This window comes from Mauremys reevesii, linkage group 3 (genome assembly GCF_016161935.1).
Source record: "Mauremys reevesii isolate NIE-2019 linkage group 3, ASM1616193v1, whole genome shotgun sequence".
Taxonomy (NCBI): domain Eukaryota; kingdom Metazoa; phylum Chordata; order Testudines; family Geoemydidae; genus Mauremys; species Mauremys reevesii.
The window spans coordinates 142600904-142626257 of NC_052625.1; the positions used below are offsets into that span (position 1 = coordinate 142600904).

Sequence of the window (25354 nt, forward strand, 5' to 3'; positions counted from 1 at the left end):
CCTGATCCTTCCCCTGATTCTGAGTCCGGGTTAACGGGCGGGGAGGGTTGGTAGGGGATCTCTGTGAGGGTGATGAAGAGATCCTGCCTGTCAGGGCAAGCGGTATTGTGTTCGCTGTCGCCTGCGCCGTCCTCCACAAACCCTTCCTCATCTTCCCCATCAGCGAACATCGCCGAGGAACTGTCCAGGTACACTATGCCATCGTCAGAGTCCACGGTCACTGGTGGGGCAGTGGTGGCAGACCCACAGAGAATGGCATGCAGTGCCTCGTAGAAGCGGCATGTCTGGGGCTGTGCCCGAGCGTCCGCTTTGCCGCTCTGACTTTTTGGTAACCTTGTCTCAGGTCCTTGGCTTTCATGCGGCACTGCATCGCATCCCGGCTGTATCCTTTGTCTATCATGGCTTTGGAGACCTTCTCGAAGGTCTTTGCATTCCGCTTGTTGGAGCGCAGCTCCGAGAGCACAGACTCCTCGCCCCACACAGCGATCAGATCCATGACTTCCCGGTCAGTCCATGCTGGGGACCTCTTTCTATTCTTGGATTGCCCGGACTCCTCTGCTGGAGAGCTCTGCATCGTTGCAGGTGCTGCGGAGCTCGCCCCGATGTCCAACCAGGACGTCAGATTCAAAGTGCCCAGACAGGAAAAGGAATTCAAATTTTCCCGGGTCGTTTCCTGTGTGGCTGGTCAGAGCATCGAAGCTCGGACTGCTGTCCAGAGCGTCAACAGACTGGTGCAGTGTGGGATAGCTCCCGGAGCTACTAAGTTCGATTAGCATCCACACCTAGCCTAATTCGAGCTAGCCATGTCGAATTTAGCGTTACTCCACCTGTCGGGGTGGAGTACCAAATTCGAACTAAAGAGCCCTCTAGTTCGAATTAAATGGCTTCCTGGTGTGGACGGTTGAGCGGTTATTTCGAATTAACGCTGCTAAATTCGAATTAAAGTCCTAGTGTAGACCAGGCCAGAGTTAATAAGATACATGCACCTCTAATTTTACTAATAATTACATGACGAACTAAACAGTACTTTTTACATTTCAAGGACTACAGTGACTTAGAATGCAGAGACATTTTTACCTGGCTGATTCTGGGAAATCTTCCCGGGAGAGTGCATCAACCACTTTGTTAGGGGCTCCTGAAATGTGTTGTATTTTAAAATCAAAGTATTGGAGAGCAAAGAAGTTTTTTGTTAGTCTCTTTGACTGTGTGAAGCCACTTCAGTGCAGCATGGTCAGTCTGCAGGTGGAACTGCCATCCCCAAATGTATGAGCGTAGCTTCTCCAGAGCATACGCAGTGGTGTAACATTCTTTTTCTGAGACTGACCAGTGGCTTTCCCTCTCAGAAATTTTTTTGCTGAGAAACACAACAGGATGGAATTGTTGATCTGGTCCTTCCTGCATTAAAAGTGCTCCCACACCACACTCAGACCCATGGTTACAACGAATGGTTGGTTGAAGTCCGGGGCCCTCAGTACAGGGTCAGATGTAAAGGCTGCCTTAAGCTGGTTAAAGGCTTTCTGACACTTCTCAGTCCACTGAACTGCATTTGGTTTTTTCCTGGTCAGGTCTGTCAGTGGGGTGGCAATTTGGCTGTAGTTTGGTACAAACCATCGGTAATACACCTGCTGACTAGGTTCAGCGGTGGCCTAGAAGAACTGCATCACGCCACTGAAGATGCCATCACCATAGATGACTATGCAGTCGCTAAATAAATAAATAAGACAAAACTCCAAATATCGGGACTGTCCCTATAAAATTGGACATCTGGTCACCCTACTGCTACTTGCGAAAAGGCAGGTTAAAAATTTCTCCATTTTACTGGCTGAAAGATTCACTTCTGACTAAAATACACTCCAAACTCTCCACTGCTACATTCCAGTAAAACAATGGAATGTTACATTGGAGTGGCTAATCACTGGCACCTGCTGCTGTTCAAATAACTTTATTACAGAGCTTCTACTGCAAGAAGCATGTGTTTGGGCTGGCATGGGATCACAACACAGAAATTCTGAGGTGCTGGTTCTGAAATAAGAGAGAGAAGGGTGGGCAATGGGGGTTGGGTTGGGGTGGAGTTTCCATGTGAGATATGGGAGTTTCTGTGAAGTTCCAAATGTCTGGGAGCACTTGGTCCACACTTTGTTCCCTGGTCTCAGTTCAGGTAGCACTTGTGTTCTGTGCCAAACATTGAAGTTTTGTTGCTGCTAAATTTTTATTTGATCATTCCATTTTTGAAATTCTTTCAGGCCACTTAAAAGCATCCTTAGCCATCTTCCCATCAGAAGTTCTGCTGGAGATGTTCCAGACGCAAGTGGTGTTGTCTGGTATGTCAGGAGCATTTTATACGGTGTGATGGGATCCCCGGGGTACAGCCCGGGACTGTGGGGCCGCTGTGCCCGCTGAACTCTTTCCAGCCTGGGCTGTGTCTCACTATACCTTGCTAGTGACCAGCAGCAAACCCTTCCAGGTGCTGTTATCACTCAGCACAACTGCCTGTGGAGACCCCACACCCAGCTAGATTGCATGAGTGCTCCCAGAGCCATTCATGAGTCACACACAGAAAGGGACCAGCCAAATCCCTCTCCCCACCCTGCTCCCAGCCTTGCACCTCAGGAATATACCGTCTTGCACTGCTCAAGGCGAGCAATGCAGATTTATTAATTGGTTCACCACTTCATCAATGGAAAGTGGATATACACCAGCCTTTGCAAAAACTGAGCAGATTTACCACACGCTTCAGGCAATCTCTCTGGTAAAGGTAAACAGTAAAACAAATTTGACTACAAAAGATAGATGCTAAGTGACTATAAGTGATAGGCAAAAAGTCAGAGTTAGTTACTAACAGAAATAAAATATAAGCACGCAGTCTAAACTTTCAACCCTATTAGACTGGGCAACAACTAGACTAAGCTGTTTTTCTCACCCCACTGGATATTGCAGTTCATAGTACACAGATTTCACCCTTGAAATCTGGGCCAGTCCCCTCAGTTGGAGTCTTCAGAGTGGCCTTTTTGCTTGGAGCATAGGTAGTTGAAGGAGAAAGGCCAAGCATGTGGCCACTGGATTCTGTTTTACACCCTCAGTCCCATGTGCTTGGGAAGCACAAGTCCAGACATGTCTGGGGGACATTGCTAAGTCTCCAGGCAAGGTTGAGCAATTCCCCTGGTGCAGCCTCATGCAGGTGAGTCACTGAATTGTAGCTCCCTTGCTGGACAATGGCTGTTGATGGGTTGTTTGACACCCCACCTGGGTGTTGGTTACTTTCCTTGCTGTTGCCTCTGTGGAGCTAATATCTGCCTGATTCCCCAACTTTATAGCATGTTTTAGTGACAACCATACAACACAATTCTCGTAACTTTGTATGCATTAATGATATACATATGTGGTGTGGCAGAGCTCTGACCTTGCTCCCTTGGGTCCTGCGCTTCTAGGCGGTTTATGCTTAGCCTCAGTGGCTCACTGTGACCCTCCACGTAGCCCTTCTCTCTCTAGGGCCAGGGTTACAGTCTACTGAGCCCTTTTCAGCATAGGCTGCAAGGAGGTTGGTGAGAGAACTCCCACAGTCTCTGTTCAGCCTCCTGTCCTGACAGGGACCTGACTTCCCCTTCCAGGAGCTGTTCCTGTAGTGGTGGGTTGGGGGGAACCCGGGCCCGCCCTCTACTCCGGGTTCCAGCCCAGGGACCCTAATGGTAGCAGTTGTTGGCAGCCAACCTTTCACTGCCAGAGTTGCTACATTTCCCTGGGCCACTTCCCCACAGCTCTCCTGCTTCTCCCTTCTTCACCCTTACCTTAGGGCTCCTTTAACGATGGTTTGAGGGTGTCTTCAGTAACCAGCCCTTCAGCCACACTTCCTCTCCCCTGGCTCTCCTCTGCCTGACTCGAGTGAGCCCTTTTTATAGTATCAGCAGGGCCTTAATTAGAGTCAGGTGGTCACATTAACTGAATGGCCTCACCTGACTCGTTACAGGTTAATTAGAGTCAGGTGTTCTCATTAGCCTGGAGCAGCCCCTGCTCTGGTCAGTCAGGGAACAGAAAACTGTTAATCCAGTGGCCAGTATATCTGCCTTCTACTATTCTGCTGTACCCAACTGGCCTGGGTCTATCACAGTGGATAGAGAAATGACTTTCAGCAAATCATCACCTTTCCCCTGATACCTTAGAAGGCATGCCCCTCTGTGGCTCTCGGGTAATGTGGACTTGCTAGTATGAAGTTCAAAATCAGAGATCTGTGCAAATGCTAGGAATGTTTCAGAGGTAAACTGACCCCATTATCAGATATGAGGAATTCCATATCCCCTGCAAATATTGACTTGAGTTTCTCCTCCTTCTTTCTGGCACCTCCTATTAAATTTGGTCATTTCATATATATTTTTTCTGTCTGTGAAATGAGCATTAAAAGCCTCCTTCAATTTGTTGTATTCTTTCCTCATCAGTGAGGGGTAGGGCTTTCAGGATGTTGGCAGCAGCATCTCCCATGGCAAATATCAAGGCATTTACCAAGTATTCTTCTGCTTTCCCTGTAAAACCAGAAGCCATTCAGAATCACTCAAATCTCTGGATCCAGCAAGGCCAGGTACTTGAGTTACCAAAATCAAACTTGTCTAGCAGAGCCATTTGCACTATGGACTGTATTGCTGCACTGAGACAGGGATCTGCCTCCTTCCTGCTGCTGATTTCACAGGTCTCCTCCCTGATTTTCCACTTTCCCCACTCACTCACCACTCCACCAGTGTGGGGGCCACTTCCCTTTCCTGCTCCTTTAGCGAGGGATTCACTCTCTTCTGACACCACAAGGTGTGAGGACAAACACAAAGAACTATGCTTTAAGCAGCAACTAGAAAACTCCTTCTCCAGGAAGTTCCTATGTTTATTAAGATCCCATCTGGAACCCATCCTGGTCCTCTCTGGTAACTGTGGAGGACCGCAAGTTCTATAACCACTCTGCAAGACCTAAATCTTTCTTGCTACCAATCTCTTAACCTTCCCAGGTACACACATCTTCATTCCAAAAGGCCAGTGTGTAGATAAAATATTGAACAAACTGGGATGCAGGAAGATTTTGTGCTAGAATTAGGAGGATTACTGTGTGCTTTATTTGAATGTTTCCCAATAATATTAATTCTTTGAACTTGCTGAAAATTAAAGAGAATACTGGACTAAGATAAATGTGACTGAATTTAGTTGCTTTGATGTTTCTTAAACAAATCTTTGGACAGAAAGTAATTTCTCAACCTTGTCTGCACATACTGTATAATTTAAAATTTTTGACAACTTCACTGGGTTGAAAATCTCAATGATGTCCAGGTTATAAATTTCACTTCAATAATTTTGCCACTCTTAAAGAAATAAAACAAAGCATAATAAAAACCTTTTCCACCATAGTTCAAGCACTGGTTTTACCTCTGTTTTTCAAGTCTGTTTTCTTGACTGAATCCTTATTCATATTCAGTCCTTTGACACGCTTGAAAAGCCAATAATTCAAATATTCAAATAATTCAAACCCAAATAAATAGATTAAAAGATTCTCAAGGTTCAGATTTGCTGTCAAGAGACTACTCTGTGTAAACAAGGCAATAACAGTCATGCCTACAGAGTGGATCAAATTTTGTAATATCAGATACTGATAGAAGTGAGTCCTAAACTATTATAAAAATGAAGCTCCAAACCAATCTTTGTTCGTTCTCTCTCTCTCTCTCTCTCTCACACACACTCTCTCTCACACACACACACACACACAGTATTGCACGAGGAGGCAGCTTTGAGTCCAAAAACCTTCCTTAAAAGCCTTTGATCTATTGAGTTTCACTATTCCTCTTTTCATTAGATAACCAGAAGTTCAAGCTAGGACATTTGGTTGCTCTTTCGCAGGCTTGTGTTTCATAGCTCAAAAGGTTGCTGATAACAGACATTTTGAATGCAGTGTTGGTGGGCTTGCTCCAGCCAGATCTAACAGTCTGAACTGCATCACAATCACTTCAGTATATTTTTCTTCCAAAGAATTCACTGGTAAAGGGAGACTTCCTTGTTCTTTGCACATGCCTTCATTAAGGACAAATGCTAGGACCCGGGCTCCTGTGTAGGCTGCTCTACAAAACCCTAGTACAACATTTAACTCGTCTCCTGCTGTAAAATAACCTTCATTGGATAAAGATGATTTGAATAATGACCTACTGAGAGGCCAACTATTGTGCCATACGAGAGTAAGCTGGAGATATTTCTCATAAATGAGAAGTAGAAAGACTTAATAAAGAGTTTGATTTATTAATTTTTCTAAGCCATGTAATATCTGATGTGGCTTTCTGTGATAAGAGAAGGTTTTGACAGAATTGAAATCCTTTTTCTGACTCTGTGTGGTCTCTAATTAAATGATTCACTGAGGCTCACTGGACTCAACTGCCTCTTAGCTTTTCCAGAAATGTTAAGGCTTTTTCCTCAGTGTTTAATCTGTCCAGAACCTCTAGAAGAAGCAGTGTGAATTGTGTTTGTTCACTCTAATGGCTTTATGCTTTAAGTGTGTCACCAAACCCCAGTGCTAAACACTTCATGGTTAAAACTTGCTTTCCTTTACTGTCTTTTGCCAGGATATGGTTCTTAAAAATGATATTTTTGGAAACTAGATACTGGAACTTTGGGAAAGTCATTAATAAAACCTGCCCTTGCAAAGGATCCTCGTGGCTCTTCATTCAGAAAGGCTTTGTTCTTCCAACCAGCCTTTTGGGGATTTTGGAGTAAGCACAAGATCAAAACCACCTAAACCCAGTACTTTGTGGAGTACTAACAATTGGACGAGGCCTTGCGTCAAAGGTATCCGAGCTGGGGACCTTTCTGAAGAGAAGCCAAACTGAGAGTTAATATGGAACGCAAAAAAAAAAAAAAAAAAAGTCCACCACTCTATTGTCTAGTGGCTCCACTGGAAAACACCACTCATCCTGGAAAAGAAATGTATCCTGAACTGGGCAGAAACCACATACCTTATCAGAAATGGGGAGAGAAAAGGATTTGCCACTTACGGCACATTCAGTGTGGCTGTGTTAGAGATTCAGATACAAATATATGAAGTTGTGTGTTTGCAAATGAGAGATTAATGCAGCTAACAGCTGTGCTGTTAGACAGCCTGGGGATGAGGGGGCACAACTATTGAACTTAATGGCAGCTGAGAATGTGCAGCACCTCCTCGGAGTCACTTAGCATTTAGTACAGGATTCAAGGTCTTCATCAATTAGTGTAACTGCAATTTGATCTTCTGTACAAACCCCCATGCCCACTGAAACATTTATTTTCCTACTTGTCACCATAAACTTATCCAGGTATTTTATCCATATCTCATTTAGCCTCCTCTCCTCTAATGATAGCCCAGAATAATTCAGCACTTTACCCTGGTGTTCATTTTGACAAGCAATAAACTCACTCTTATATTGTTTGATGTCTGAGTTTGGCTTGTGCAGCTAGTTGAAATTTCAGACATGGCAAGAGGGAATGCTCCGTTGCAGAAGCATGAATTGAGTCTGAAATTAAAGCTCCATTTAGTTTAATTGTCCTTGATTTTATCAAGCATATGAAATGACTGATTCTGTATACAAAAATAAATACATAGGAAGGCAGCTCAGAAATGTCTTCCTTTCAACAGTAGCAATTTTATAAAGTCTCCTTTTTTGTTCTATGGTCCTGTGTTCAGTCTCAAAACTGGTGACATCTTTCTAATAAAGGCCATTTTGGTAACTATAGGATCCATTGTCATTAGAGATGAAAAGGATCCTATTAGATCACTGAGTCCCAGCCCTGGCAAAAGCAAAGGACAGTCTCCCAACAGAAGATGAGTGATACTATGGGTGACACTATATCTTGTATTAGTATTTGACAGATTTCGTGTTTTATATTTTGTCCCTAGAATGAGCACATGATTTGGATAGCTGCGCTGTGCAATATTGATTTGTTTCAATCCAACAGGTCTTCCATGCCTCGAAATGAAGGGTGCATATTCTTGCTTCTGTCAAATTGACTACTTCAGACAGGTCTAGAAAGATTTTTCCAAAGTGAACATAGAATTTTCACCAGTATTTTTCTGTCCCTTCAGTATTTTTATTATTAATTTACTACAGAACCCAAAAGTGTGCTAAGTGCCTTACTGTACAAACCAAAGGGTTTGAGTTTTACCTTTTCTCCCTAGGAATAATAATAATATCTGCTCTTATATAGCGTTTTTTCATCAGTAGATTTAAAAATGCTTCACAATCTTTTAAATGTATTTATCCTTGCAATATCCTGGTGAGGTAGGGAAGTGCTGTGATTCCCATTTTATATAAGGGGACCTGAGGCACAGAGAGACTACAGGCTGGTTTACACTACAGCTGCTATTGTGGCACAGCATCAGGATAGCATGGACCCTTCCTACATCAACAGAAGGGTTTTTGCCATCCCTGTAGTTAATCTGCCTCTCTGAGAGGTGGTAGCTAGATTGATGGAAGAATTCTACCATTGACCAAACTGCATCTACACTGGGAGTTAGGTAGCCCTAACCATGGCTCTCAGGGCCGAGAAACTTTTCACAGCCTTGAGAGATGTTGATCTAATTTTTAAGTGTGGACTAGGTCAAAGTGACTTGTCCAAGGTCACACAGAAAGTCTGTGGCGGAGCCAGGAATTGACTTTAGGTCTCCCGAGTCCTAGGCTAGAGCGCTAAGCACTGGACATTATGCTAAACTGAGTAACTACAAATACTTTGGAGCAGTGTTTCTCAAACTGGGGTCCATGAGGGTACTCCAGGGGGTCTCTGGGCCCCGCTGACCAACTCCTCCCCCTCTCTCCCAGCACCTCCTGCACACCGGGGAGCAGCTGGGAGGGAGGGGAAGGAGTGGGGACGGGGACACTCAGGGGAGGAGGCGGGGAAGAGGTGGGGTGGGGTCTTGGGGGGTGGGGTGGGGGCAGGGCCTGGGGCTGAACAGGGAGCTTGCGGGTCCGCGGCAAAATTTTGACTCAAAATGGGGGTCCTTGGGTTACTAAAGTTTGAGAACCGCTGCTCTGGAGGATTCCACAGGGAGTGACAGGGTGATTGTGCGAAAAGCAAGGTGCTATTCCCCTCTTTAGACACAATGGCATCGCTATAGTTAAACCCACAGCACAGTGCCCTCTCTTTACAGTTTTCCAGGTTTGCCTGAGCCCATTAGGAATGCCTCAGGACTTACAGAGTTACCTCAACCTCCCTATTCCCTACAGGGACTACTTAGAATACTGCAGATGCTGGGGTAACGTTTCATTATTATCTAAGGCTATTGGCAAATATGTAAAGCTGACCACTGTACCTATTTTGAAAAACACATTGGTGTGTTTTATTCTGCTCATGTTTTAGTCTCAAAGAAAAACCAGCTGATTGGTTTTCTTAGATAATAAAACTGTTCTAACAGGTTATGGCCTCAAAAGAAACTCCTTTCAAAATAGTTTCCAGCTGAAATCATAAGACTTTTTTTCTTTAATACGGTAACAATATGGGGCAGTTCTCCACTGGTGTACATTGTCATAGTTCCATTAGCGTCAATGGGGTGATAAAAATTTACACCAGATGAGTATGTACTCCTTTGGGTTTTAAAAAAACCCCACTGATAGCAGAAATGTGGTGAAACTGGCTTATTCTGAATATACATTCCCTTTTTTATTCTTAGTACAGGGAAGGAAATCTTTTTAATATAAGATGGGGGAAAAAGACATTCAGAGTGCAAGAATTACCACTTTTACTTTACTTGCTTTGCATGGCTTTGACATAAGACATATGATCCAATTTGGATTAAAACACGAATAAGCTAGTTATGCTCCTACACATTTTTACATATTCTGATTCTGATACTTTCCTACCAGATGATTTCTGAAAGGAATAGGGCTGGTTGTGACTTACACAAAGTGGGACTGCTGTTGTCAAAGTCATCAGAACTAAGCTACCACATCTTTTTTTAAACGACCAGAAATGTCAATATACCAATATGTTTGTAATAGTTCACCTATTCCCAATTTCATCTTCCTCCTTCCCTGCCTTTCTGCACTGTACTACAATACTTTCCACTCCTGGTGTGCCTTCCATTTGAAATTCTCATGCTTTACAAACATTAAGCATCACAACACCTTTGAGAGGTAAGTAAGTATTGTTATCCCCATTTTACAGATGGGGAAACTGAGGCTTGGGGCTTGAGGGACAAATTGTCAGTGACCCAACTTCTTCTTTAAACGTATTAATTTATCATTTATTTAGTTTTGTTTACACACCAAAAAGAAGTGCTTAGTCATTCACTCTGCATGCCCTTAACGTAACCTGAAATATATAACAGAAGTAATACACAAACGTAATTGATGTGCAGCACTGTAATTCAATATATTCCACCACCAGCAAATAGCAACTGAAAGCTCAAATTGTGTCCCATATGCCTACACGTGAGTGAATGACAGTGATCTGGCACTTGCCCCTCTCTCCTCCCCCCCTCCCCACCCTGCCCTTCTACTATAACCATAGAACCATCAGAAGACTCGCTACCCCACCCCAAGTTGAGAACCTCTTTTCTGTGGGGGGTGGGGGGCACACTGAGGTTTTGCCTAAGGCAGTGGTAGTCTTGTATATCACATGTGCTGTCTAGTTTATGGAAAGTGAGTGCCCTCTCAATTTCTATAGTGCACAGGGCCCCAGCCTTCTTTAACCAGGGACTGCCCCACAGTTATTTAGATACTGATAAGGCCTCTATCACTATAAGATCTGACCTTCACTCCCTACCCCCATCACTTTGTCAATTTCTTGCTACAACATGATGCTTATTATTCTTGTTTCTGCAATTTTGGCTGCCTGATGGTTTTATCCTGATGGCCTGAAAAGAGATTATTTCCATTGGTTGTACTCTGAGGCCTTTTGCAGAGGGGTAGCAACTTTGTTCACATGAGCAGCAAATTTAATTTTTTCCCCTGCTATACATTATAGAAGAAAGTGCCAGTGCAGTCTGTAGGCAAACATCACCTACTGTCAAATATGAAATATAAATCTATCAGTAGCAAGACTTGAACTGACCTCTGGAGGAGCACAAAGTCTGTGGAGAACTAGCTTCCTTAATAAATGCCTATTTACAAGCACAGATTTCTACAAACATCTGACCAAAAGATTTCTCTATGAAACCAAATGGGTACTATAGCTGACTGTGTCTACAAATAAATTGGCATCATTCATGGTACAGCAGAATGACTCACGGGTGCAATTATCATACATTCACATCCTGAGATGAAAGTGCATGCTATACCTTTACTTGCTGTTCAGTGCCTCTGATGATTTGAGAGTTTCCTGTTCCTCTGGGCTATCATATACCTGATTTGCCTGAGAACATCTTGAAACTACGTCATACCAATGCTGTCTTGCTGAAACTACTCTGCTAAGCAGCAACAATAGATTAATGGCTGGTGCAATATCCAGCAACTTTGTCAAATGCTGTATTCTCCACCTCCCTGAAACCTATAGTTATGAAACTTCGTGGATGTTCCTTTTCCCCTATAGTCCTGATATTTCTATTTATAATATTCTGCTCCTTACAGTGCTTGCATAGTCCAAGGGTACTGTGAGGATAGCTGTATGAGCAAAGCTGAATTTTTTTAATCACAATTTTTTTTAGAAGTCTCATCCTGAGTTTTATAAAATATTTTTTCTAGTTCTTTGGGCAAAAAAATAACAACATTGGACATGCTCCTCAGTGTCCTTGGTAGCCACTGCAGCACCAATCAGTGATATTGACATGTACCAAATAGCATTTCCTGTCATAGTTGTTTACACTTTCAGTAGAAAATATGGCCAAGTTATTTGCAGTAATGGGACATAGCAGATTTGAAAATGTTCATGCCCATGATGAGTTCCATCATTTTCATACAGATTGGAAATGTACGGTTAGGAAGAGATTGCCTCCGAGCTCTGTCTCACCTCCCTCACCCCACATCTCCATGTGATGGGTGTGTGCATACAGTATATGTGTGCTTAACCCTAGAAGCCTGTGCTGTCAGAAAGATCTTCCTGGAGCTGACACTGATCTGGGCATAGGCTTGCTTGTGCTAATGCAATGTGAAAGAGCAATGAAGCTCTCATCTGTCAGCCCTATATATATGAATTTAAATTAAACCTCATTTAGCTAGGTGCTCCCCTTTGATTTACTGGCAAATACCTCTCACTGTTTGAGGCTTGTTAAATTTCTAGCAAACACTTCACTGACCAGCTGTTCCTATTAAGTCCTAAGTGTGCCACAGAGCAGGGTCAATTCTGCTTCACTTTTGATAGCTCTTACATGTTGTCCCTGTGGAGTTTTTCACAGACAGGGTATTATATCCATCACACTGGGAGATGTCTGGTTAATATGAATAAAATATTCTTGGTCCTCAGCCTCTGTTCCCTCCAGTTCTCACATTTGTCTGCTATGAGTGAATAAAACCTCTAATAAGCTTCCTGTCAAGAGATGAGGTGGTATCATTTTTTTAATTTAAGCATTTCTTTTTATTATTGAATGCTGTTTACTATGAACCAGTCAGTCATTTTTCAGATGAGTGCAAAAGTAACTTTTCAGAGCTGCTGCAAAGTTGCAAATATTAGTTAGAAATCAGAGCTTGCTTCCATTTTCTTCATATCTCACTGGATAAGGGTGAGGATTCTGCATTCAGAAGAAGCTATTTTTAACATCCAGGGAAATATTTCATGCACACAGTAAAAATGCTAGAGATTTGAGTTCTCCTGACTCATTATGGTACAGTAACGAGATTTTACATTTATATAGTGCCTCCATTCTGAGTGATCCCAAAGTAGTTCACAAACAATAGACAAACTTCAAACATACACCACTGAAATGGTGGAGCATAGAAAGAGCATAGAAAGAAATTAGTGCTCATGGCACAGCAGTAGAGGGAGGAAAAAAATTGGCCAAGGGCATCAAGGCAAACCCCTACTTTGATCAAATATGCCATGAGAGCTATAATGTCCATGAACAGTAGAACAAACCTTGTTTTTTAAAGTTATAATCTGAAACATCAACATGTGGTAAACTGCATGGAACTTAATTTAGCTAGCTTCCAGGATCAAGAGCTATGCTGACCCTGCCAGGACCTGAGAGAGTTGTAAGTATTCCATACTTAAGGCTTAAGACCATTATTATATTTTATTAATGTCTCACTTTGCTTTATTATTTATTCATGTGGCATTTATAGTTATGCATGGTGCTTTACAGATCAGCAAAGGCACAGTTTCTACCCTGAGGAGCCTGGCAATCTAAGGCCCCAATTCTGAAAAGATTTACACCAATATTTCATAGGACTTTTCACAAGCACAAAGTTAAGGAGATGGGTAAGTCTTTACAGGTCAGGGCCTGGGTGAAATAACACTTCCTGTGATGGAGGGAGAACCAAGGCTGGCTAGGCTAGGGCTGCAGCTGCCCCTGCGCGCGCGGTCCTTGGTCCGCGGTCCCGCCCCGCTCCCCCCCCTGTTGTTCTGGAGCATGCGGCCACCGTGGACCAGAGGGAACAGAAACCTCTCCGCGGCCGGCACGGCGACGGCGGGCGCGTCCCGCGGCGCGGGCTGAGCTGCCGCATGCGCAGTCGGCGCCCAGTCGCCGCGCAGCGCGAGCCCGAGCCCTCCGAGTCATGGCCTGTGGCAGGTGGTCGTGTCCGCGCGCGCCGGTGGACCTCCCGCAGGCATGACTGCGGCAGGTCCACCGGCCCAGCCTGCCGCCCCCTAGGTTTGGCCGCCCTAGGCAACAGCTTGGTTTGCTGGTGCCTAGAGCCGCCCCTGGGGAGAACCCTCAGGCAAGTGGGTGACAATTGGTCTGAAAATTATATAGTGTAAGGCCCTGAGGTTCCCTGTTCACATATTAAACATTGTGTTAGTTCCTAAATGAATTTTTTTACCAGTGTTTTCTTATGCTGGTGTGGCAGTGGAGCATCATCACTCTATTCCCACTGGCTATGTGTCTGATGCATGTAGATCTAAATTTTCAGTCAAATGGGATTTAGTCAATTGGGATCCGTTAACACAGAACTAGAACTGGGGACTATGTAATTTTTCCTCTTACCTGTTGATTGAAAAATTAGCATGGATATGTTCTCGGGGATCTGTCAGAAATCTATATTCAAAATTATATTACCAGCCGTTAATAATTATGTAATATTTATAGGCAAAGATTTAATAGCATCATTTGAAAATTCTGTGTGTGCCAGTGAAGACATCACACTGTATTCCCAGTCCTGTCAGTTCTACTTAGAGTTCGTCTGCTGCCATCAGACTCTTTGTAGGACTGGACTCGTCGTCCTCTTTTTAATGCTAAGCAAGTTGCAAATTGGCTTAGAAATGTAAAAGCTCTTCTAATCTATAGGCACCCTCTCTCCCCCTTTTAGCTTTAGAACAGCTGAAGGCATCCATTAAAACAGTTAGGAAATGAATAAATGAATGTAAGAAATACAGTTTGTTGTCAGATCTCTCGACTACCAATACTCAAGTAATTACAGATTTTAGCCCAAAGAGATCAGGGAAATGACCTACACCTCTGAAAGCGTAATTCTGAGTTTATATCATCTGCCACCGAGATAGAGGGGAAACTTACTTTCCCACCTGTAAGTGAATTGAAAGGTACTTGCGAGATTAGAGATGATGCTATCTTTATTTGTTACCAAGCTCTCACTCCTGACAAGGAAAGGCCACTGACCTTTCTGCGTAGCTCGAAAGCTTGTCTCTCTCACCAACAGAAGTTGGTCCAATAAAAGATGCTACCTCGCCCACCTTGTCTCGCTAAGGAAAAGTTAGGGCAGTTATCTGACGAGCTGCTTTTTTCTGTAAGTAAAAGAAATGGCCCACCAGACTCTTGTCAAGGTGGCTGGAAATTCTTGACAATGTTATTTTTATACACGGAGTGCCTTATACCAGTAAGCTTGGCCATGTGTCTCACTGCGCCACATGGAAGAAAGGAGGATGCTATCTCTCAGTCATATGTTGGAAGAGACGCTAGAGGGGGAGGGCACTTGTTCAGATTCAGCCACCAAACTGAAAGGAGGGTTGGGGGCGATTTTCCTGCCTCTGTTGGAGTCAGCCCCTCTCTGCATCCTGTTAAATCATCCCTGCCAGACATGACTCATCCCTGGGGCTCATAAAAATACTTCTGAGTAGCTTTATTATTTTCTTTTGCCTTTCAAATGGACTGAGAGAGGTAGTGGGAATTTTCAAAAGATATCCCTAGGGGAAATTATTCCTTAGCACTGCCTCAAGCTCTTTAAACCCTCACTCATTTTTAGTGCTATAAACAGAGCACTGTACTATAGTATCAATCCATTTGGTGTATTTTTCAGGAGCAAAATTTAAACATTGTCAACATAAGTTGTTGCCTCTTTCATTTGTCATGATTACGAACGAATATTTTTGTCTAAATAGGAAAGGAAAACAAATTAATAGATTCCTTAGTCCCTCCCACCCTCTTCTCTGCAAATACATGTGGCTTGAGTCGTTGGCATTATCACAGGTTTAAGGGAGGGGGAATTTTTGGGTGGCCCTTGTTAAAACGCTGGCAGCATATCACTTGCTGTGGAACACAGGGGACGAACGTTGGTATCTGCTGAAAATAGCAGCATCCTTAAGATTCTGTCACGTTATTCTAAGGGGAGTTTTCTGGCAAACCTTAACAGCTTTCTCTATAAATCAAGGCTCTGAACTTTAATTATCTTAGATCTGAATATTGGAAATGTTATATCATGTTAAGCGTCATCTATTGATATTTTGGCTGTAGCATATTTAATAATTCACAGAAAGATTAACATTTAATTAACATAATACTAGAAATTACAGTTTTGATAAATTCTCACTGACTTCTCTTGCATTAGACACACAGGAAATAATCTTGAGGGCTGTCATTTAAAAAAAGTGAAACATCAGGGAAACGGGGTAAGTAATGACCCTTGCAAAAACGTGTGACAGTATTTTTACAGTGATGGTCCATACAACTATTTTACAATAGCAATACTGTGATGTTTGGGAAGTTACTGTACAATACCCTAAGTCTCCTTTGTGTAAGAGTAATTGTAGTAGACTGAGCTAGCTGCTGATGCTGCACTCCAGGCTTCTGTGAAATAGCTACCCTGCTGGGATTGTTCGTAGCATGTTGTGATCATCATCATAAGGTTGCCACCTGGCTAGTTTTCAACAGGCTGTGCTGTGTCTGTGCGTGCGTGTGTGTGTGCGTGCGTGTATGTATGTTTTGGGGGGTTAGTTTCCTTTTGCATAAAAGCCAGTGCAAGCTAAGCAGAAACCAGGCTGTTTTGACTTCTGCTTCTATGAGATAGAGGTGAGCAATTTGTCATTTTGACATTTTCAATTAAAAAGAAACATTTTACCATTCCTGAAATCAAAATGTTTCGTTTCAATTTGTTGAACTGATTCAAAATGCTTCATTTCGACCATTAAACTGCATTTTCCCACGATGGCACATTGCCTCATGGGAGCTGTAGGTCAGGAGCCTGATGCCCCTGCTCTCCCCTATAGGCCAGGTTCCCTGACTGGACTGCATCTCCTATAGTGCACCATGCAGAGCTTGGTCAAAGGGAAATCGACATGACATGTCACAGAATGAATGCAGCGTTCAGAGGGGGTCTGAACTACAACTCCTGTTAGGCAACGTGCAGACAGGAAAATGCAGTTTAAGGTTTTACTGAACTGATTCAGAATGAAATATTTTGGGTCAGTTCAATGAAATAAAATATTCTGATTTAGGTCCAGCTGACCTGAAACAAAATATGTCATTGTAATTTTCCCAATGGAAAATGGAATTTGATTGGAAAAATGGAAAGTTTCAATTATGCAGAAATGGCATTTTCCAACAGAAAAATTCCCAGTTAGCTCTAGTCTCCATTTTTGCTGATGACCATTCTATTGTTGTAGCAAGTCCTGGTCATGCAGAGAGCTGAGGCTATCCCTGTGTCTGCTCAGGCTCAGCCCAGGCCAGTTGGGATGTGACACCCTCGCCTAGCTAGCCATGGATAGAAGAAAGCAACATAAAATATTAACAAAAATCATTCTGGATTATCTGCAAGCACTAAAGGCTTCTGACAAAGTAGCTAACTGATTTTAGGGTGAGAAAAATCAATTATGAATTAGGCATTTGTCATTGCAAAAAAGGGGTAAAATCATAATTTTGCTTAAAAAAAAAACTAACAAAATTTCAGTGTAGCCTCCACCCCCTTTGCAAGGGGGCAGTGCCCCAAGAGAAGAGACACATGTTTTGGGCCCCCAGTGGGGTCGAAACGCAGAGTCCTGCACTGTTGACTTCCCCAAGTAGCTGAACGGAAGCGGGAGGTCACAAGCCCGTCATCCTGGTAAGCCTTTTCCCTCAACCAGTGGGAAGAGGGGACACGACAGCAGTCACCAGCAGCTAATGAGATGGCAGGAGACAGCCAGACAGCACAGGAAATGGTCTGACCATGTGAAGAGCCCTGGATGCCTGGGAAGGCTATAATTAGTCCTGCTTCTTCTCCGCGTGGCAGAGACCAGCTGGGGAGTGGAGGAGAGAGAAGGTCTGCCTACAGCTGGCCAATACAGCACTTGGCCCTGCACCTGGCCTGACTGCATCACTTCCAGGCTCAGGAACCAGCCTGTCTTTCCCCTCATCCTGTTTAAAAGCCTCAGGAGGGGACAATCCTTTCCTCCTACAACCTGCCTGCCAGCAACAGCAGGAAATGGACTGTCTCGCCTGACTGTACCCTGCTTGCCCTGCAGCTAGCCTACGCTGGATTCCAGACCCCAATTTATCAAGATCCCTTGGCATTTTAGCTCTATCCTCCAAAGTATTGGCAACTCCCTCCCCCCCCCCCCCCCCGGCTTTGTGTCATCTGCAAACTTGATCAGTGCGAGCTCTATTCCTACATTCAGGTAATTAATAAAGATGTTAAACAACACAGGACCCAGAACAGATAGATCCCTGTGGAACCCCACTTGAGACCTCCCTCCAATCCAACATTATTCCAGTAATAGTCTTTGTTTGCAGTTGTTTAACCAATTATTTATCCACTTAATGGTAGTTCCATAAGACCACATTTCTCCAGCTTGCTTATCAGAATGTCATGGGCAACTGCGTCACAAGCCTTGCTGAGTCCAGGTATATTATATCCAATGCATTCCGCCTATCCACCTAACCAGTTACCTTGTCAAAGAAGGAAACCAAGCTGGTTTGGCATGATTTGTTATGGGTAAATCCATGCTGGCTACTATTGGTTACCCATTCATCCTTCAGGTATTTGCAAATTGAATGTTTTACGCATTGCTTTAGTAGCTTCCCAGGTATCAAAGTCAGACTGACTGATTTATAGTTCCCTAGCTCCTTCTTTTTTGCCTTTTTAAAGATGGGCACTACATTAGCCCTTCTCCAGTCTCCCAGGACCTCTCCTGTCATCTATGAGTTTGTAAATATTCTTACCAGTGGCTTCGAGATTTCCTCAGCTAATTCCTTCAGTACCCTTGAGTGAATAGCATCTAGCACCACTGATTTGAATTCATTCAGATTAGTCAAAAGATCTCTGACATGTTCTTTACTTATGTTGATCTGCATCCCTTCCCCACTTCTCTAGTCATCCGGTCACATGTTATTTTTTGTGAGAGGACTGAAGCCAAGTAGGCATTGAGCAGCTCTGCTTTCCTATCATCTTCTACTACCAGCTCATCTCCACTGAGCAGCCAACTTACACCATCCTTGATCTTTCTTTTTTGTCTGACATGTTTCAAGAACTCCTTCTTGTTGTCTCTAACATTCCTTGCCAGCTGTAACTCATTCTTTGCCTTGGCTTTCCTGATTTTGTCCCTACACACTCATGCTATCCCATGTATACTTCCCTGGTGACATGCCCATCCTTCCATTTCCTGTATGTATCCCTTTTGGGTTTTAGATGACTAAAAAATGCCTTGTGCAGCCATATTAGCCTCCTGTGGCTCTTCTTATCTTTCCTCTGTGTTAGAATACCTCCATGTTGAGTCTCTAGTATTGCATCTTTTAGGAACTGCCAGCCCCCTTTGACTCCTTTTCTTTCCAAGGGACCTTGCCTACTATTTCTCTGAGCTGTTGAAATCTGCTTTTCTGAAGTCCAGTGTCCTTGTTTTGCTGTTCTCACGTCTTCCTTTCCATAGGATCTTGAATTCTATCAGTTCATGATCACTTCCTCCCAGGTTCCCGACCACCCTCACATTCGCAACTAATTCATCACTGTTGATTAAACCAGATCCAAAATGGATGAGCCCCTAGTTATTACGCCTCCAGCTGCAGTCACTCCTGTGCCTGCCTTGTTACTAGCCTTGCTCCTACCCTGATCCAGTCCACCCCCCTGCTTACTTCCTGACACTTGGCTGTGACTCCAGGTTTCTGGCTCTGGCTCTGATTCCTAATTCTATTCCTGGCTGCTGACTCCTCCTCCAACAACTAGGCCTGACCACCCACACCAACATTTGTGACAGGTGCTATTGACTTTATATGTTGCCTACTCTCTATTTCTACCAGCCATGTATTTGGAATGTAAATAAGCTCATCAGACACATGTTCCATTTTATGAGAGCAGAACTGCATAAAAGAGTGTAGCAGAATATGAATAACCCATTTTTGGCATATCCCAAGCTTTGGAGCTGATTTATATGAGAGTCAGAAATAGGCACTGTGTGAAAAGGGCTCACTTACCAACATGGAAGGAAGAAGTAGGAGACTATTGTGATGGGTTTGATCACAGACACCCACTTAGGACTGTCACCTGATGTGCTGAGACTACCTCTGAGCCCGTTTTCTCTGCCAGTTTGGGCCTCCAGAACCCTGCCTTTTTGAGCCACATATGCCAGTCTGCTCCAGCACAGACCCAGGTCTGAACCACGATCCCCAAAGCTTCAGACTTAACTGAAAACAGCTTAAGAAGTGCTCCTGTCTCCAGCACCCAGACACCCAACTCCCAATGGGATCCAAACCCCAAATGACTCTATTTTACTCTGTATAAAGCTTATACAGGGTAAACTCATAAATTGTCCGCCCTCTATAACATTGATAGAGAGATACGCACAGCTGTTTGCTCCCCAAGGTATTACTTATTCTGGGTTAATTAATAAGCAAAAGTGATTTTATTAAGTATAAAAAATAGGATGTAAGTGGTTCCAAGTAATAACAGACAGAACAAAGTAAGTTACCAAGCAAAATAAAACAAAACACGCAAGTCTAAGCCTAATACATTAAGAAACTGATTACAGGTAATATCTCACCCTCAGAGATGCTCCAATAAACTTCTTTCACAGACCGGACTCCTTCCTAGTCTGGGCCCAATCCTCTCCCCTGGTACAGTGCTTGTTAGTTCCAGCTCAGGTGGTAACTAGGGGATTTCTCATGACTGGAACCGCCTTTGTTCTGTTCCACCCCCTTATATAGCTTTGGCACAAGGCCGGAATCTTTTGTCTCTCTGGGTTCCCTCCCCTCCTCCTAAATGGAAAAGCCCCAGGTTTAAGATGGATTCCAGTATCAGGTGACGTGGTCACATGTCCTGTGGGACCCCCAAGCCTTCATTCTTCCTGACCTGACTCACAGGAAGGCTTGCAAGTAAACAGAGCCATTTACAACCAATTGTCCTAGTTGATGGGAGCCATCAAGATTCCAAACCACCATTAATGGCCCACATTTTGCATAATTACAATAGGACCTCAGAGTTATATTTCATATTTCTAGTTTCAGATACAAGAGTGATACATTTATACAGATAGGATGACCACAATCAGTAGATTATAAGCTTTGTAATGATACCTTACAAGAGACATTTTGCATGAAGCATATTCCAGTTACATTATATTCACACTCATTAGCATATTTTCATAAAATCATATGGAGTGCAATGTCACAACTATGTGATGCTGATTTAGGAAAAATGTTGCTCACTGAAACGGAGACACATGACACATAGCAAGTTGTCATGCTGGGGCCTAGTTTGTGTGGGAGCTATTTGGGTTTAAACCAGCACTCTGTCCATTGATCTTTGCCATTCACTTGTTACAGCACATGTGTCTTCAAAAGAAACTAAAAATAGCCAGTGTGTCTTTGAAAAGGTGATAAATTAAAAACAGTGGCTAAAAAACCCAGCATTTGAAAAAGTCAGAGCTTTAATTTCGTTTCTAGTGTGTGGGGGGCGGGGGAATCTATTTCAAAGGTTGAGTCTGAAAGAAGGTATCTCTGAACTCTGTGTCCTTACACAGAGAGCTGAAAATCATTAGACTACTTAGCAGCATCAACACAGGAGCCAGAGATGGAGCTGAGCCACAAAGGGTCAACTCTAGATCTGAAATCTCCCAAATAACTGGGATTTTGGTTCAGCTCCCTGCTAATAGAAACCTGTAATTTATGGCTCAGAGTCCAACATAGGCCAGAAGACAGACTTAGGTTCAGGTATCAGGATACAGGGTCAGGTTACCAGGAGGTCAGAATCTGAGACAGGCCAGAGGTCAAACAGAGAGGCAGGGGGCAGGCAGGAAGGAAGTTACCAGGGGATCAGGATCAACTGCCAGGTTGCAGACAGCAATTGAAGAACAAACCAGGATCAGAAGCTGGAGTCTAGGATCTATCGTGACTCGTGAGTAAGGTCTGGAGCAGAGACAGGTAGGCGGTCTGCCTTGTTGCTCAGACATCTTCCTGGTTTAAGTACTGGGACCAGCCAATCAGTGGGCTGCAAAGGGCTGCCATTCAGGTCCTGCTAGGCAGTACTTCCTGCCAAGCACAGATACACAGGATCCTCCCACAGGAGCCAAGCCTATGCCTCCAGAGGCAATGTGGCAGAGTCAGCAGCACAGAGCCCTCCTGGGCCCAGGTGCTAGCCCTGCAGGTTCTTACACCACAGATGTTATGCTTTTTAAGAGTAAAATTGAGGTTTTTAGATTCTTCTGCAAAATCTGGATTCCTTGCTTTACTGTCACATTGCCCCTCAAGGGTTTAATTAGGAAACCAGAACTCCCACAGCCAGGTGGATTCTGGGGGAGCATCTAAGCAACTATGTTCTTGTAAGAGCTGTGGCATTGGTTCTGGGGTCCAGGCAGCAGGAATGCAGGGTCCCACTGCCTAAGAAGAGCGTTAGTCACAAATTATGCATCTGGGAGTGTGCCTGAATGACCCAGAATTAGGAACAATGATCAGCCATTACCCAGACCCAAGGGGCTTAGAAGCACATAGGATCTAGCATCATTTGGATCCAATCATAACATTGTGGTGTCTGTCCTGAGAGTATGGCTATAGAATTCTATAGAAGAAAGAATTCTCAATTAATTCCATAGGTTGTTTTTTAAATCTTACAGCAGGGATATCGTTCTCTATTAAACTCTATATTCTTTTTGAGTATTCCTTATAGAAACACATTGCTAGGAAGCGCTGTCTCCTAAAGGTGTGTTTTAAAACCAACCTATAGAATTAATTGAGAATTCTTTCTGCTATGGAATTCTATAGATGGTTTAAATCTCTCTAAACAGGTTGCTCATTCTCTGTTAAATTCTCAGTGTAGGATGTTCCCATAAGAATTGTATGCTAATGTGATTAAAAAAAAGACAGTTACTCAGCTTTGTAACTGTTGTTCTTCGAGATGTGTTGCTCATATCCATTCCAGTTAGGTGTGTGCGCGCCGCGTGCACATTCATCAGAAGATTTTTACCCTAGCAACACTCGGTGGGTCAGCTGGGTCGCCCCCTGGAGTGGCGCCGCTATAGCACCGAATATATACCCCTGCCGACCCAATGGCCCTTCAGTTCCTTCTTGCCGGCTACTCCGACAGAGGGGAAGGAGGGCGGGTTTGGAATGGATATGAGCAACACATCTCGAAGAACAACAGTTACAAAGGTGAGTAACTGTCTTTTCTTCTTTGAGTGCTTGCTCATATCGATTCCAATTAGGTGATTCCCAAGCCTTACGTAGGCGGTGGGGTCAGAGTGAGATGTTGCAGAATGCAAAACTGCTGAGCCAACGGCTACATCATCTCTGGTCTGTTGGACCAGTGCATAATGTGAGGCAAAGGAGTGGACCGAGGACCAGGTAGCTGCACGACAGATCTCCTGGACGGGCACGTGGGCCAGGAAGGCAGCAGAAGAAGCCTGAGCCCTGGTGGAATGTGCAGTGAGGTGGCTCGATGGAACATGGGCCAAGTCATAGGAGGTACGGACGCACGACGTCACCCAAGATGAAATCCTCTGGGAGGAGACAGGTGGGCCCTTCATTCGGTCTGCCACTGCAACGAAGAGTTGGGGCGTTTTACGAAAGGGCTTTGTCCGCTTGATATAAAATGCGAGCGACCTACGGACGTCTAGGGAGTGCAATTGTTGCTCCCTTCGCGATGAGTGTGGCTTCGGAAAGAAACCGGAAGGAAGATATCCTTGTTGATATGAAAGGCTGAAACCACCTTAGGGAGGAAGGCCGGATGTGGCCACAACTGTACCTTGTCCTTGTGAAACACAGTATACGGTGGGTCCACTGTGAGAGCCCGAAGCTCGGAGACTCGTCTGGCCGATGTAATGGCTACGAGGAAAGCTGTCTTCCAGGACAGGTATAGCAGCAAGCAGGTTGCCAACGGCTCGAATGGGGCAGTCATAAGTCTGGTTAGAACCAGGTTGAGATTCCAGGTTTGGGTGGGGCGGCGAACTTGGGGGTATAAGCGCTCCAAGCCCTTGAGGAACCTAGAAACCATAGGGTGCGAGAATACAGAGCGGCCACTCTCCCCTGGGTGGAAGGTAGAGATGGCTGCCAAGTGCACCCTCAATGATGATACCGCCAGGCCCTGCTGTTTGAGAGACCAGAGGTAGTCCAAGATGGAATGGATCGGGACCTCGGTGGCAGTAACATTGTGCGTTTCGCACCAGCAGGAGAAACGCTTCCACTTGGCCAGATATGTTAACCAAGTGGAAGGTTTCCTACTACCCAGGAGTACCTGTTGTACCGAGGCAGAGCAACGTAACTCGGATCGGTTTAACCACGCAGCAGCCATGCTGTGAGGTGCAGGGAATGCAGGTCTGGGCGGTGAAGTCTGCCATGATCCTGCGTTATAAGGTCTGGTTGAAGAGGCAGGGGAATCGGGTTGGCTATTGACAGGTCTAGCAACATGGTGTACCAGTGCTGCCTGGGCCATGCTGGAGCGATCATGATCAGGTGCGCTCTGTCCCTGAGGAGTTTTAGCAGGACCCTGTGAACCAGCGGGAAGGGTGGAAAGGTGTACAGCAGTTGACTCGTCCACGGCATCAGAAATGCGTCCGAGATCGAGCCTGGGGAGAGGCCTTGGAATGAGCAGAACGTCTGGCACTTCCTGTTCTCGCGAGAAGCGAAGAGATCTATGTGGGGAAAGCCCCACTTCTGGAAAACAGAATGGATAACGTCCGGACGAATCGACCACTCGTGAGACAGGAAGGATCTGTTGAGGCGATCCGCCAGGGTGTTCCGAACACCTGGGAGAAAGGATGCTACCAGGTCTATCGATTGGGCTATGCAGAAGTCCCAGAGGTGGATGGCTTCCTGACAAAGAGGGGAAGACCGTGCTCCTCCCTGCTTGTTTATGTAAAACATGGCCATTGTGTTGTCTGTGAACCCTGAGACACAACAGCCTTGTAGGTGCTGCTGAAACACCTGACACGCAAGGCGGACTGCTCTCAGCTCTCGGACATTGATGTGCAAGGCCAGCTCTTGAGCTGACCAAAGGCCTTGGGTGCGAAGCTGACCAAGGTGAGCACCCCAGCCGAGAGATGACGCATCCATTGTCAGGGACACCGAGGGCTGGGGCGGATGGAACGGCATTCCTGTACACACCAGGGAGGGCATCAACCACCAGTCGAGTGAGCCTAGGATGCTCGGGGGGATCGTGATGATCATGTCTATGCTATGTCTGCCCGGGTGGTACACCGAGGTGAGCCACGATTGGAGGGGACGGAGGCGTAGCCTGGCACGTTTGGTCACGAACGTGCAGGCAGCCATGTGACCCAGGAGACCAATGCAAGTGCGAGCCGAAGTTGTCGGGAAGTTCCGTAGACCTTGTATAAAATTGTTACCATCGCCTGAAACAGAGGCTGAGGTAAGCAGGCTGTGGCGAGACTGGAGTCCAGGATGGCACCAGTGAATTCTATTCTCTGTGTGGGAACCAGAGTGGATTTCTCCATATTGATCATCAGGCCTAGACGCAGGAATAGGTCCTTGACGATGCCCACATGACGGGTAACTTGGGCCTCGGAGGTCCCCCGAATGAACCAATCGTCTAGATACGGAAAAAAAGTGTATCCGGCGGCGGCAGAGGGAGGCGGCGACTACAGCCATGCACTTCAAATACTCTTGGGGCTGTAGAGAGGCCAAACAAAAGGACCATAAACT

At 44.7% G+C, this 25354-nt stretch overlaps 1 protein-coding gene across 2 annotated transcripts in view; it reads left to right on the plus strand.

Annotated features, from left to right (window-relative positions):
* The window catches only part of RNGTT (RNA guanylyltransferase and 5'-phosphatase), a 438367-nt gene that overhangs the window by 401519 nt on the left and 11494 nt on the right, over positions 1-25354 (plus strand). Inside the window, exons 16-18 of one of the 2 annotated variants that reach the window (XR_005595781.1) lie at positions 2244-2321; positions 13217-13332; positions 15852-15912. Coding sequence is in view for 1 of the 2 variants with exons in the window: in XM_039528842.1 (XP_039384776.1) it covers positions 2244-2321; positions 6579-6592 (92 nt within the window). In the remaining variant the exon portion in view is untranslated. Of the gene's footprint in view, positions 1-2243; positions 2322-6578; positions 6608-13216; positions 13333-15851; positions 15913-25354 lie in introns of those variants that run through there. The other variant, XM_039528842.1, reaches the window with a different exon arrangement.